The sequence below is a fragment of the Juglans microcarpa x Juglans regia genome, chromosome 2D (assembly GCF_004785595.1).
Source record: "Juglans microcarpa x Juglans regia isolate MS1-56 chromosome 2D, Jm3101_v1.0, whole genome shotgun sequence".
Classification (NCBI taxonomy): domain Eukaryota; kingdom Viridiplantae; phylum Streptophyta; class Magnoliopsida; order Fagales; family Juglandaceae; genus Juglans; species Juglans microcarpa x Juglans regia.
The window spans coordinates 4,055,850-4,070,808 of NC_054596.1; the positions used below are offsets into that span (position 1 = coordinate 4,055,850).

Below are 14,959 nucleotides of genomic sequence, written 5' to 3' on the forward strand. Positions count from 1 at the left end.
CACTCCTCAAACCTTAGGGCTCATCAATGCCGGATGCTGAGATGCATGGAGATGTGAATCGTCCAAGTCACATTAGCATCGCATTCTTCTCGTATTCGAACCAGGATTTGAAACCAAACTATTCCGATGTGACAATTCAAGTGAGATCTAATATAAATCGTTTAAATAGCATAATTTAATTTGAAAGATAAATTTTAAAATTTTAATCTTACAAATAAAATTTTATAATTTAAGTGAAGTGGATGATGTATTCTACACGCTAATTTGAGAATATAATAACTCTCATATGAATCTCGTAAAGATACATCTTAACCTTATGGGAAGTTCCCTGATGCTACAAAAGGTGCAGAAAGTTGCAGAAAAGGTTTTGAGGGCATTTTTAATTTCAAACGGTTTTATATAAATCAAAACTGGTTGAACTTGTTCAATACTATTATTCCTCAACTTTCTTTTTGTAATTTTTTTATTTTTTGTAAAGTTTATGAGATTTAATCATGAAAAAAAAAAATCGTGGTAATTTTAGAAGTTCGGCTTCGTTTAAAAATGTGGACCAATGGCATGATCAACTAATGTTAATCACATTTTAAGTAGTTTCAAAACAGAGGCTTCCACTAGACAAATAGGTAGATAACATCTCATGCTTATAAACCTATCGATCCATGTAAAGGAGTCGGTCCAAAATTCATTGGAACTAACTAAAATCTGAAGGGGGGGTCGGCCCAGAATGCCTTATCGGCTGTGGCTAAGTCTACTTATTATCCAGACATAAGTTTTTAAAAAATAACTCACATAAAATAAACATACAATTTGATACAACCTAGATGAACAACACCACACTGAAACCTTACCCAGCAAATGTATTACTGGAACAAGCCTGCTACCCTTAAAATTTCATGGGGTTGCTTAAAATTGCAGTAATATAGTTTTCGTGCCTCTTTTTTTTTATAGGAAAGTAGGTAACTCCCAGTAAGATTCCAGGTCATGATCTTCCTGGTTATTGTCATGCGAGGTGACTAAAGGATCGCCTTCAAGAACAAGAGTAGTAGTGATCTGCATATGCTTGAAGTTGAAGATAAACAAAGCGGCTTTTCACAGTCGACGAGCCTGTGAGTTTTCACCGTGTGCTAGCCACAGGCCAGGCCTGGTAGATTGCAACACACGAGCCTGAACACCGCGCTGGCTGCCAGGTAGACCAAGTGCCATAGCCTAAAGTCACCATTTGAACTCCCTCCCTCAAGTGCTTCCAGCATTGGGGTGCATTGGCTAAACTGGCTTCATCTCGTTGAGCATGAGCAAGGAAGAGAGACCCAGATGTTTCTTGCGAGAGAATCATCCGTATATTCACTCCAAGGTCATCTTCAGCCTCTTCTGTGGTTCCCAAGGGTTATTCAATAAGTGGAGGAACCACAAAGAGGAACTGCTTAAAGGTTTAGACACAAGCCCCAGGGACCCAATCTGAATGACATTGGATATTTATAATTGAAGTGGGAACTCTCATCAAAGCTCTCCCAGGCTGAAACCGTATAAGGATAAAAAAAAAAAAAATGAAGTTTTGTATTGTACTTTGGAATTATTGGTAGTCCAAAACTCTTTTTAGCCTAGGCGGTGTCACTGTCTGCTTGCTGATATCCTATATGGGAAAGTCTCTTTCAATTTGAACAATCCAAGGTGCAACAAATGCTCACACAAGAAAATGGGGGGTGTTTGATAATTAATCGGGCATCATCAACAGCTTGATCCAGTGATGTCTCCAAAACACAAGTACACAGCAAGAGAGGGCATTTCATAATATTCATTGCATTGAACTATTGAAATCTATTGATAGCGACAGTACATCGTAATTCACAGGAAAATTTTGACAAGAATGTACAAATGTGGCGTTCGTTTGTTGAACTAGATCCTACCCTCAGACAGTTTATCTTACAAAAAGAAGAGGAGGAAAAGGAATAAACCTGAAACTAATAACCACCCAGCAGCTTTAGGAGCCATATATAACCCAAGCAAGATATCATAATCCCAAGTAGTGGAAGCGTTGTATGATATCACGAGCTCATCTTCTGACAGAACAGGCTCACAGGAAAATGATCATCTTTCTGTAATGTAAACCTCAATTTTCTGGTATCCTACTTAATAAGAGAACTTGTGACCTTGAAGTGAAATATATTTATTGACCCAGATGGCAATGTCCTCGGCACAGGCTTGAGCCAGTGGAGTCTTGAGAAGCATGTCAAGGGTCGCGAATTCATGAACTGCATCCTTGTACTCAAGAACAGGAGCGTCAACATTTACCTTCCGTAACTCCTCTGAGTAAGCAATGGCTCGATCTCACATCCAATCATGTTATGCCACTACTGTTAATGTTGGAGGCATGAGCTTCAAAGGAGGCCCCCGTCCTGGGATAAGAGGGTTGGCAGCTGGGTGGTCCAGACTAAACTCTTCATCTGGTAAGAATAATTTCCATGCAAGTGTGCACATAGCCTTGTCATAGAAGTAGGAATTTGCTAACTTTATCTCAGAATGTGTGGGGGACACTTCCAATGAAGAATGGGTCATAAGGACCTGAGCAACCACTTCGACAGGATCCAGAAGCCTGCCCGCCTCTACAGCTTTCTGAGCCACATAATCTGCAATGTTTGCACCACAACTCACAGCAAGGAGAACCCATCTGTTTCAATGAAATAAAAAAGGTTTAGAGATTTGTTGAATAGCATTCAAGTTCTTCTGAGAGGGGTTTCTAAATGGCTTCAAGGGGAACAGCTAGAGGGGTACAATACATACATACATACATGTCAAGATTGGTCTGAATACCTCTTTCCATTGTTTTCCTTCATTTATATAGACAAGGGTTACAACCGAGCACTCATTCCAACAGCTAGTCTTACTATACACGTTAGCTGCTATTTACACGTTAAGTCTATTTACTGTACACAAATAGTCTATTTACTGCTATACTATCTAGATATAGAAAGCATCTCTGTAACATCCCCCCTCAAATTGATGTTGGTGGATCAAGAAGCATCAATTTGTCAACCAATAATTGATGCCGGTGCCGAGGAAGAGCTTTAGTGAATATGTCTACAGTTTGACGTTCAGTGGAAATGTGAGGAAGTGTAATCACATGTTTGTCAAATGATTCACGTATAGAATGACAATCGACTTCGATATGTTTCGTACGCTCATGGAAGACAGGATTAGCAGCGATCTGAATAGCACTGGTATTATCAGCGTGAAGAGGAGTGGGATGTAGCCGAGGAAAATCAAGTTCACCCAATAACCCACGAAGCCATGTGATCTCAGAGCATGCGGAAGACATAGCACGATACTCAGACTCAGTAGAGGACTTGGAAACTCTGTCTTGCTTCTTACTCTTCCAAGAAATGAGTGCATTGCCTAAGAACATGCACCAGCCAGTAACAGAGAGACGAGTATCTGCACATCCGGCCCAATCAGCATCACTATACCCACCAACTGTAAGGAAGATTCTTTAGGAAAGAACAACCTGCGTGTAGAGGTGCCCTTCAGATATCGGATAGGATAGCGGCTAAATGAAGATGTCGGGAAGCCTGCATAAATTGACTAACTTGCTGTACAGCAAAAGAAATGCCAGGACGAGTAATCGTCAAGTAGTTCAAACTCCCAACAAGCTGCCAATACAAGGATGGATCTGATAGAAGCTCCCCTTCTTCCTGACGCAGCTTAAGATTTACCTCTAAGGGAGTAATAACAACAGAGTTACCCGATTGGAGACCACCCAATGAAATAATGTCATGCGTATATTTGTGCTGGTGTAACAACGCACCGGTTGGAGTAAGTTGTATCTCAAGGCCAAGAAAATATTGCAGGAGACCAAGACCTTTCATGTGAAAAGAGGCCTTGAGATGCTGTTGTAATTGCTTAATTAACTCAGTATCGGAGCCAGTAATCACAATGTCATCGACATATACGAGAAGCAATATGATTCCTGCAGAAGTCTTGCGAAGAAAAAGAAATGAATCAAACTGACTCTGAGTAAAATGAAAAGCAAGCAGGTTAGAGCGAAATTTGTCAAACTATGAACGCGGAGCTTGTTTCAATCCATACAAGGATCGGCGTAGCCGACAAACCTCTGAGGAAGGTGTAGCAAACATGCCGGAAGGTGGGGACATATAGATTTCTTTCTTCAAATCCCCATGTAGAAAAACATTATTCACATCCATCTGCCGGAGAGACCAACCTTGCGACGCGGCAAGTGCCAAGATAGTTCGCACAGTAGTCATTTTGGCAATAAGTGCAAATGTTTCTTCATAATTAATACCATACTCCTGTTGGTTCCCAAGAACCACAAGACGAGCCTTATATCTATCCAATGAGCCATCAGCTCGAAACTTGATTGAGTACACCCATTTACAACCAATATGTTTGACATCAGAAGGACAAATTATAAGGTCCCAAGTGTGATTGTCTTGAAGAGCTTGGATTTCCTCTTGCATTGCCTGTTGCCAACATGCTTGGGTGGATGCCTGGGTATAAGGGTGAGGAACAGAAATAGTGTCGAGAGTAGCAGTAAGCAAGATGTGAGGAAAACCATACCTATCTGGTGGATGTGTAACCCGGGTGGATTGCCGAGATATAGGAACAGCAGAATCAGATGACGGATCAGTGTCTGGAAGGGGCGTTGAAGAAGGGGGAAGACGTCGATGATACACCATACCTGGTTGAAATCGCTTGATAGAAGAAGACACATCATCAAAAGCGGGAAGAAGAGTAATAGGAGGATCAGAAATAACGTGAGACTGAAAGAAATATTGATTTTCAAAGAAAATCACATTCCGTGAGATTCGGGATTTATTTGCATGAGCATCATAACAAACAAATCCTTTCTGAGTAGGACTATATCCCATAAAAGCACATGTGACATACTGTGCAACAAGCTTGTGATGCTCAACAGGTGGCAGATGAACAAAACAAACACACCCAAATGTATGAAAGGATTGATACTCAGGAGATATGCCAAATAATCGAAAATATGGAGAATCATAATCTAGAGTAGTAACAGGCAAACGATTGATCAAATAGACAGCAGTAAATAAAGCTTCTACCCAAAACTTAGAAGGTACAGAAGAATCAATCAATAAAGTATGGACGACATCTAAGAGATGATTTTTACGCTCAGGCGACTCCATTTTGTTGAGGAGTATAAGGACAAGAACGCTAAGAAATAATCCCCTTTTGCTGAAGAAAAGTTTGAAAAGAATGAGACATGTACTCTCCTCCTGAGTCGGAGCGTAAAGTTTTGATACAAGTACTGAACTGTGTCTCAACAAGCGCAATAAATTTTTAAAAGATAGAAAATACGTCAGCTTTAGAACGGAGAAAATATATCTAGGTGAATCGACTATAATCATCGATAAACGTTACAAAATAACGATACTGACCATGAGAAATAATAGGACTCACACCCCAAACGTCAGTATGCACGATCTCAAAACAGTTAGAAGCACGACTACTATACGCAGGAAAAGGTAAAATTTTACTTTTACCAAGACGACAAGTAGCACAATCAAAAGATACAGGAGAAAAAGAAAAGGAATCTTTATTGCCCAAAAAACCATGTTTCATAAGATGAGTCAAGACAACAGAATTAGGATGACCTAATTTCTTATGCCAGACTTCATTAGTATTGGCAGTGGTCGTACAAGCAAGGGAAACAACATGAGGAATAGAAAACTGTAAGGGAAATAAACGTCCTATTTTAGGCCCCTTCGCGATCACCGTCCCCGACACCTGATCCTGCACAAGACAACCACCACGAGAAAAATGAATATCACAATTATTATCTACCAATTGTCCAACAAAAATCAAATTGGTAGACAATCCAGGAGAGACAAAAACATCGCGAAATGAAGAGCCCAAATTACCAACAGCAGTAACAGGAAGAGTACTGCCATCAGCGATCTAAATATTTTGCGCACCTCTATACTTACGAACATCATGGAGACTCGTCATATTACCAGTCATATGATTAGAATCACCCGAATCAACAATCCAAGAAGTTGAGTTAGTACCCGTACCTTGCAGGCATAAAGCCGTAAAAGCAGACACAATCATTTGTTGAACCATTGCTAGTGTGAGAACAGATGAATCAGAGCTTACAGTAGGCAGCGCAGAAGATGAAGAAGAAGACTGTACAGCAGCCTGAAAAGCTTGGGATTGGCGATTCTGAGGCCGTACTCAACAATCTTTGATGAGATGACCTTCTTTCTTGCAGTAGTTGTAAACTTTCTTAGGACAGTTGCGAGCAATATGACCAAATTCCTTGCAACTGAAACATTGCAACTTGTTCCTCCCTCTCCCTTGTGATGCATAGGCTACATTCACAGTGTAAAAAAAACACCTTCTCAAAAGTCATACCTATTTGAGTGGATAACCGTTGTTCTTCACGCAACAAATCTCCCAAACAAATATCCAAAGAATGAACCGGATTACGGTTCAACAAACCAACTCGAACGGGCTCAAATTCGGGTCGAAGCTTCATTAAAAACTGATCGCGTTGACTCTCGGCATGAACTGCTTGAAGAGCCGCGAGTGCTATGGTGGGAACCTTAGCATGAACAATGGTAGAATACTCGCACCAAATGTTAATAAAACAAGAATAAAATTGTGCAATAGGTAAATTGCCTTGATTATAATTACTAATTTCCAATTCTAATTGGAACTTCCGAGCACTATGATCTTGGTGGTAAATGTGGTGAAGATAATCCTACATAGCCTAAGCCGTAGTAAAACATCGAAGATTGGTCACAAGGTGAGACTCAATCATCCCCAATAGCCAAGAGATTACGTTGGCATCCTTGACCTCCCATTGAACAAATTCTTTTTCATCAGTGGGAATTTTAGCAGAACTATCAATATGATTTGATAATTCTTTTCCTTTAAAAAATATCTTAAACTGAAATTTCCACGTAGGAAAATTCTTTCCAGTAAAGCGAACAATAGTATTTTCAATAGACATGATGAAAAGCACTTAGAAAAATATGCTCTAAGTAGTCAATCAAATAAGCTGCAAGCCTAACTTAAATTAGGACCAAAATAAGCCAAAACTGATAAAGGCCCAAAGTCACGGTAATAAGTCTACTCCCAAAATAAAAAGGTCAGCCCAAACAACTGAAATTCCCACGTATAGAAAGCAGAAAATTTCACCCAGAAAATTTCGATACTCACCAAAGGAGACACCTGCACAAATGAATCGGCAAACCGATAGGCCCGATATCACGCAGAGAAGAAGGTGCACCCCGCACCGACGTCAACCAGAGGAAGCCGAGCACCTCACAACCGCCACAGAAACTGTCGTTTGCCACAGAGAGAGCCGACGGTCCCACAGCGACCCAGCCACCACAAAATAAGCACCGCGAAAGAGAAGAACTTGTCAGGAAACAAACGGCAAACCAAACCACGACAGAAATGACTGATGGTCACTCAGTCACCCACAGACAATGCCGATGGCCACAGACGGTGCCGACAGCCACACAACCACCCACAGACAGTGCCGACAGACACCACAGACACCAAAAATACAAACCCACCACCGAGAACAACCGAAAGAGCCGAAAACCACCACAGATAGTTCCGACTCCACAACCAAGAACAACCGAGAGCAAGAAAATCTTGCAGAAACAGAGGAAAAAAAAATTCCTCCTATCGCACATGAAGGATTTAAACCACAGAGATGAATATCAGGTTATGGGCTCTGATACCATGTCAAGATTGGTCTGAATACCTCTTTCCATTGTTTTCCTTCATTTATATAGACAAGGGTTACAACCGAGCACTCATTCCAACAGCTAGTCTTACTATACACGTTAGCTGCTATTTACACGTTAAGTCTATTTACTGTATACAAAGAGTCTATTTACTGTTATACTGTCTAGATATAGAAAGCATCTCTGTAACAATACATACATACATACATATATATATATAATCAGCATTTGAAGCTAATTTTGTGACGTTACCTCATGTGACCATACCTAAATCTGGCATCATATTGCGTCATCATAGAATCAAATAAAGCCTCCTATTCCAGGAGCATAACTAGCTACGCAACTATATCATTTGTATTTTGACATGCATCCTAAGATAGTTCCCATAAGCAAAGAAGCACATAGGCAAAGGGGTCCAAATCAACATAATAGCGCAATTTATGCGAGATCATCCAAATTTCCAGTCCTACTTCTGGAAAGACAGTTAACAGCTTTCTTTAGATAGTTTTTGGTCTAAATGTTGGCAGTTTTTGGCCCCCCCAAACCAGATTTAGGTTTTCTGGTTCCGCCTCTGGAGCCAAGTACTTTTTTTTATGAGTACAATGGAGCCAAATACTAACAAACAATCAACATGCATGGCAGGAAGAAAGATTGAGCAAATGGCATAATTTTCAAAAAGACACAAGCAAGCCTGAAAAGGCCGCCCTTGCACCTGAACTATTTCTTTCCACTTCAGGTCCAGGTTCACCATTTCGTAGCAAATCCTCCGCACTTTACCATTTACAGATGAAACTGAACTTGTTAAAATCTGAACTTATGTAGTGGAAACAAACAATGACTGGTCCTGGACTGAGCTGAACTTGTTAAAATCTGAACTTATATAGTGGAAATAAACAATGACCGGTCCTGGACTGAGCTAAACTTGTTAAAATTCAAAAAAGAAAAAATGGAAACAAGCAAAAGCCTGTGATACTCTTAGAATGTACTAACTTCCACTGGTGCATGGTAGTCTAAGCAGCAATGGACCCATCTCAAGAAATAGACCCAAAATGAAATATTAGACCAGGCAAAATCTTGAAAGTATATCATAAACACTAAATAAATCTCAGACTTAATTCGCATCGCCTATTTCTTGAATGATTAAATATACAGTTTTAATCATGGGTGATGAAATTTGGTTTGGTTACTTTAACACCAAATTGATATTTGGCCAACACTTCATTGTCAATTCCACTCACATTCATATGAAGTATGAACACCGTTCTTTTTTTTATGATGAGGAATTCCGAAAACCGTGCAATTGCAACATTTTTTTATTATGGTTAAACTTCGGACCTGTGTAACATAGATTAGATAAATCATCAACTTTTCACTATTGAGATATGGCCTCTAAAAATTGTTTACACCACAGGATTCGAACCTTGAAAGAAGCATACTAACAAGATCAACGCCGTTATCACTTGAACCAATTCCTAGGGATTTAAGTATGCACAACATTCTAAACTTGAAAACATTCTAACACCCAACGATTCCAAATCTAGAGCCCCAATTTTCCAAATAAATGGTCTATAAGAGCGTTGCATGCCTACTTCATAGACCACAATTACCCAGCTCCCAACTTCTACATAATTTTAAACCACATATGAATTACTAGAAGATTATGTATAACTAGAAACTAGTAAGAGCCTTAGTGTTCATGGTATGCTCCATCCAGGTTTAAGGTTCAAATCCTTGGGTGCAAACAATTTCTTGGGCAGTCTGAGAATTATTTTCAATTGTTTGGGGTGCAATTACAAAAACTTCTTTGCCGATAGCATGTGCACCCTATAATTAGTTGAGCCTTTGTTCCACATACCCGGTACCAATAAAAAAAAATAGCACGAATCAACGTCACATCTTGTACTCAATAAATTTCAATAGTTATCAGACATCATCAGATAATGACACATTCATCAATCATATTAATGTCAGAACAATGTCGCATCGAAATGCAAGCATTCTAGAAAATCACAATGTGATTGAGATTGTTAGTTACCTTGATGGATCTGCGTGCGCTGTCAACCATGGCTCAACCTTCAACGCCCCAAGCGTGTCCACAACGTGAGACTTCTTAAGCTCGTCGCCGCTCCGCGCATTCCCTATCGACTTACTACACTAGGCCAAATTTGCCTGCTTTCCCAACCAATTCAATACCTTCACACCGTCCTCAAATGCCGCCAGGTAACGGTTCTCCGACGCGAGCTAGTACCCCACTGCCACAATGATCACGTCCAAGAGCTTTGCGACTCACCAGCAAAAGAAGTCGTTGGCCACTGAGTCATCGCTACCACTGACCCAACCGCCACTGTGAAATTGCAATATTACCGGTAATTTACGACGATTCTCAAGCAACGGAGAGTACCCTCTGTAAACTCATCCGGCAGAGCTCAATATCAAATTCAAACCGTCCATGTCATTGGCGGAATTATGGCTATTCCTTCTAGGCTCTTCCTTAGGGTTGCTAGGAATGTTGGGAGGGCCATAGATGTTTCGGCGCAAAGAGTAGCAGTGAGAATTGGAAGAGTCGAGTTGGGGCGAACCTGGACCAACATCGAGATCTGAATCCGACTCGGGGCGTTTTGCAATGGAGATATGGGATTTGGGTCTGAAAAGTTAGTGGTGCCAGAAAGAAATGTGTTGCGTCTTCCTCTCAGGGATTGTTCTATACAAGGAGTGAGTGGCTTTTCAAATTACAGGAAAAAAAAAGTCATAGCTAATAAAGGATCAGAAATTATAGATGGATTATATGAGACATTGGGGTTTTGAAATTGAAGATTGCTTGATGTCGGGGCTTCAATGGCGTGGCGAGGTGAGAGAGAGGGTGCGCGAGAGTAATGGGCTTGTTTTGGCTATACACGCAAGTTTAGGTTGTTTGTTAAGTACTGCTATGGTCCCGAATTCGGGATCCAAAAAATGTTCCGAACAGTATAATTGTTTTTTTTATGTATTTTTTTATTATCATAAATATTTTTTTAAAAAAATATAAAATTAACAATATCATTAAAAAATACTTTTTTAATCATTCGGTTAAAAAAAAATTCATTCGGAACATTTTTTGGATCCGAATTAAAGTATTTTTCTTGTTTCTTTGGCTCTTTCAAAAAATTTCTTTTTTTCTTCAGGATTTTTGTATTGAATTCGGTGATGTGCCGGGGGCTTATCCGTGCCAGGTGTGAATCTGTGGGAGAGCCAGATTCGTATGTGGTGTATTTTCATGCAACCATGCTCGGATATTAGTCCTCCCCAATAGAATCAAAGACTTGGAAAATGGTACCTAATGGTCCTAACCCATAATATATAGATTCCATTGCTATTATTTTTTTAGTTTTTAAAATTTGAACTGCATGGTCATTACGATATTCAAGATACATAGGTTAGGGAGTTTACAATAGACAAAGTAGTGGTGGCCCTAAAATAGATGTATGCCCTAAAGTTATTAGGGCCCGATGGATTTGGGGCAGATTTTTACCAAAACTACTGGAACATAGTAAGAGAGGAAACATGTCGAGCTATGCTGAAATTCCTAAATGGTGATAATATGAGTCAGGATCTAAATCACACATTTATTGTTCTTATACTAAAGGTGAAGTCCTCTATAATAATGAAAGATTATAGACCAATTAGCTTGTGCAATATGTTGTACAAACTAATTTCAAAAGTGTTGGCTAACAAAATCAATAAGGTGTTACCCGAGATTATCTCCTCAAATTAAAGTGTTTTTATCACAGGAAGGCTAATAATTGATAACATAATGATTGCCTATGAGATGTTGCACTCTATGAAGACAAAACAAAAAGGTAGAGTTGGGAGCATGCTAATCAAATTGGATATGTTAAAAGCCTATGATATGGTGGAGTGACCTTTCTTTGAAGCAATGTTGAGAAGGCTTGGGTTCGGGGAGAAAATAAGTAGCTTGATCACGAAATGTGTTTCTTCAGTAAGCTACTTAGTTCTGGTAAATGGCAAAGCTAGAAAAAATATTTTACCCTCAAGAGGTATAAGTCAAGGGGACTCCTTATCCCCTTACATGTTTATTATACGTGTTGAGGGACTCAGTCGGTTGTTGCTGGATTTAGAAATGAATGGTGAAACAAGGGGAATTGTTGTTCGCAGAGGTGGCTTGAGAGTGAACCATCTTCTATTTGCTGATGATTGTGTGTTGTTTTGCCGAGCTAAGAAGGAAGAATGAAGTAATATATATTCAATTCTTGGTGTCTATGAGAAAGCCTGAGGGCAAGTCTTAAATAAACGGAAGACTTCAATATTTTTTAGCTTCAACATGACAAATGAAGTGAGGAGGAAGATATTCCTTGATGCTGGGGCAATGGTTTGTGATAGCTATGAGAAATATTTAGGTCTGCCAGCTATAGTTGGGAAGTTAAAATATAATACTTTCCGAAGTATTAAGGAGAGGGTATGGTTGAAGATGCAAAGCTAAAAGAATAGTTTTCTTTCAAGAGCTGGGAAGGAAGTACTCATAAAGGATGTACTCCAAGCTATCCCTACGTATTCAATGAATGTCTTTTAGTTGCCAAATAAGCTGAGTAGAGAAATTGAAGCTCTAATATGCAGATTATGGTGGAGTCACCACAAGAAGGAAAAGGGGATCCATTGGAAGAAGTGGAGTTGTTTGGGAATGGCAAGGCTAATGGGGAATGGGGTTCAGAGATTTGGAAATTTTCAATATAGTTATGTTAGCTAAACAAAGGTGGAGACTATTAAAGGAACCCCAATCTTTAGTTGCCAAAGTGTTCAAGGAGAAATACCATAAGAATTTCCAAATTCTTGAGGCTCCACTTGGGAAATCACCTTCCTTAATATGGATAAGCATTTGGTTAGGTCTGAAGGTGGTTAGGGAGGGCCTGTTGTGGAGGGTTGGGAATGGGAAGAATATACATATTTGGAGTCAAAAATAGCTACACACACCTACCACTCACTGTGTCCAGTCACCCAAAAGAATCTTACATGCTGACTCTAGAGTATGTGATCTAATTGATGAACAGGAAAGGGCTTGGAAGGAAGATTTAGTATCTATAGTGTTCAATGGGAATGAGGCTAAGGTAATTTGCACTATTCTATTAGTTGACTTGGGACAACAGACAAGCAGATCTGGGGTCTATAAAAAAAGGCAAGTTCTCGGTCAAGAGTGCTTACCATATGGTGCAACAGAGGAATGAGGTAGTGGAATGTGGTCCTTCCTATGATGGGGAGGGTAGTGAAATGTAGAACCTTGTGTTCTTAGGCTACGTTTGGGTACCAAGAGTACCTCAAGTACTCTCACTACTATTCTTTACTTTATTATTACTTTTCATCTACTTTTTTACTATTCATTACTTTTTACCTACTATTCATTATTCTATTATTACTTTTTCACTACTTTTTCACTACTATTCACAAACATTTTCAACACTTCTCAAGTATTCTCACTACCCAAACGTAGCCTTAGTGTTGTCAAGTATTTTTTATGGAAAGTTGCAAACAACATTCTGCCTACAAGGGTGAATCTATGGCAGAGAATAATTATTGAAGATCCAAACTGTCACATACGAATTGAAGAAAAATCTGTGATTCATGTCTTATGGAACTGCCCAGCAGCAACTGATGTATGGGGTGAAAAAAAGAGTCATGTTAACAAGTGGCTAACGTGTGGTAGGGATTTTGTACAGCTATGGATAGAAATGTGTAGAAAGATACAAAAGTAACAACTAGAAGAAGTAGTGGTCATTATGAAAAGTATATGACATAGAAGGAATAAATATGTTTTGAAAACAAATTTACTGGTCCAAGTAGGATTGTACAGATAGTTGTTGCAGGACTTGAAGATTATCATAATACAAATATGGAGAGAGTGGAAAGTATGAAACGAGATGAAGGAGGTGTGAGAAGGGGTCATTAAGAGAAACTTGAAGGTAATAGGTACAAATCTAATTTTGATGAGGTTCTAGATGTGGGAAGCAAAAGATGGGATTGGCAATTGTGCTAAGAGATTGTAAGGGTAGTATCCTAGCATTGATGTCTACTGCAAGAAGATATGTAAACTCTCCTTTTCTGGCAAAGTACAATGCTTTATGGAGGGCTATGGTGTTGTGTTCAGAATTAGGACTCCAGAATGTAATATTTGAAGGAAATGCAAAGGAAATGATTGATGCTGTCAAGTCTGAAGATGAAGATGAATCTTGAAGAGTGCAAATTACAGAGGATATCAAGAAGCTATGGCAAAATAGCAAGCAGTGGACATTGGTTTTCAACCATAGGGAAGGAAATGAAGTTGTACACCAACTTGTAAAGATGGCTTTACAGGAGAGTAGTGTTGGATAGAAGAGATCCCTGAGAACATTTATCTTTTGATTGTAAAAGACAAAAGTTGTAATGTGATCCATTAATGAAATGAATACGATTTAATTTTCATAAACAAAAAAAAAAAAGAAGATAGACAGGTTAGAATTTAGGGAGTTTATTGTAATTTAAGAAATTTAGAGCTATAAAGTCTCATTATAATTATTATTGCCTTTTTTTTTTTGTATTAAAATTAAATCTTATCACGCTTGTAGATAATTATAAATCTTTTATCTTATCACGTATAAAATCTATCCATGAAATTGACTAATTTACAATAAATCGCTTGAAATTTAATTCAAAAAAAATGTTTGTCACAAAATTTATAAACTAATGATAAATTGATGTGATACGTCATATTATATAAAATAGATTTAATATATCATATCAAAATCACATCACATCATAATCAGCTTTGACAATGTACTCGTAATGTTTTGGTAGGACGTCGGGTTTATAGAATAATAACCCAAACGAGGGGTAGATTTGTCAATCACGCGACCGTATCAAAATTGTCAAGATATACTCCCCATGTGCAGTCAACACGCAAAGTTATCGTGTTCTTAATTTGAACATTCTATACGTTTGCTAACTTATCATCAAGAGGTCCTAAAAACAACCCCTCCACCTCCAATTGGATTACAAAGAGAGCCAATTCGTCGTAATCTAGAAGTTCATCTGGAGTCTTTTGTAATTAGCCTAGAAGAAAGACATGGATTACATGAAGAGAAGTCAAGTTGAATAACGAGGAAAGCAATGAAATGGATGCTGTGTTCATACTGCCTACAAAACTCTTCTATCTTTAAACAATTTTATGTCAAAGCAATGGAACACCCAGTAAAGAA

General features: G+C 38.9%; 1 protein-coding gene across 1 annotated transcript; it reads right to left on the bottom strand.

The window, feature by feature from the left end:
- Positions 1-770: 770 nt before the first annotated feature.
- On the bottom strand, positions 771-10,060 carry LOC121251266 (probable carboxylesterase 11). Its single transcript, XM_041150624.1, has 3 exons — positions 10,030-10,060; positions 9,775-9,877; positions 771-2,665 (listed from the first exon to the last, which is right to left on the bottom strand). Exons 1-3 carry the CDS (start codon positions 10,058-10,060, stop codon positions 2,341-2,343), a joined length of 459 nt encoding a protein of 152 aa, XP_041006558.1. The 3' UTR covers positions 771-2,340.
- Positions 10,061-14,959: the final 4,899 nt, after the last annotated feature.

What these genes read in the sequence shown, in the direction of transcription:
- LOC121251266 (XM_041150624.1), bottom strand. Translation starts at nt 10,060, where the DNA reads ATGACTCAGTGGCCAACGACTTCTTTTGCTG. An exon ending in GCCAACGACTTCTTTTGCTG is followed by an intron (nt 9,878 to 10,029) that starts GTGAGTCGCAAA and finishes GTAAGTCGATAG; the next exon opens with GGAATGCGCGGAGCGGCGAC. An exon ending in GCGCACGCAGATCCATCAAG is followed by an intron (nt 2,666 to 9,774) that starts GTAACTAACAAT and finishes TCATTGAAACAG; the next exon opens with ATGGGTTCTCCTTGCTGTGA.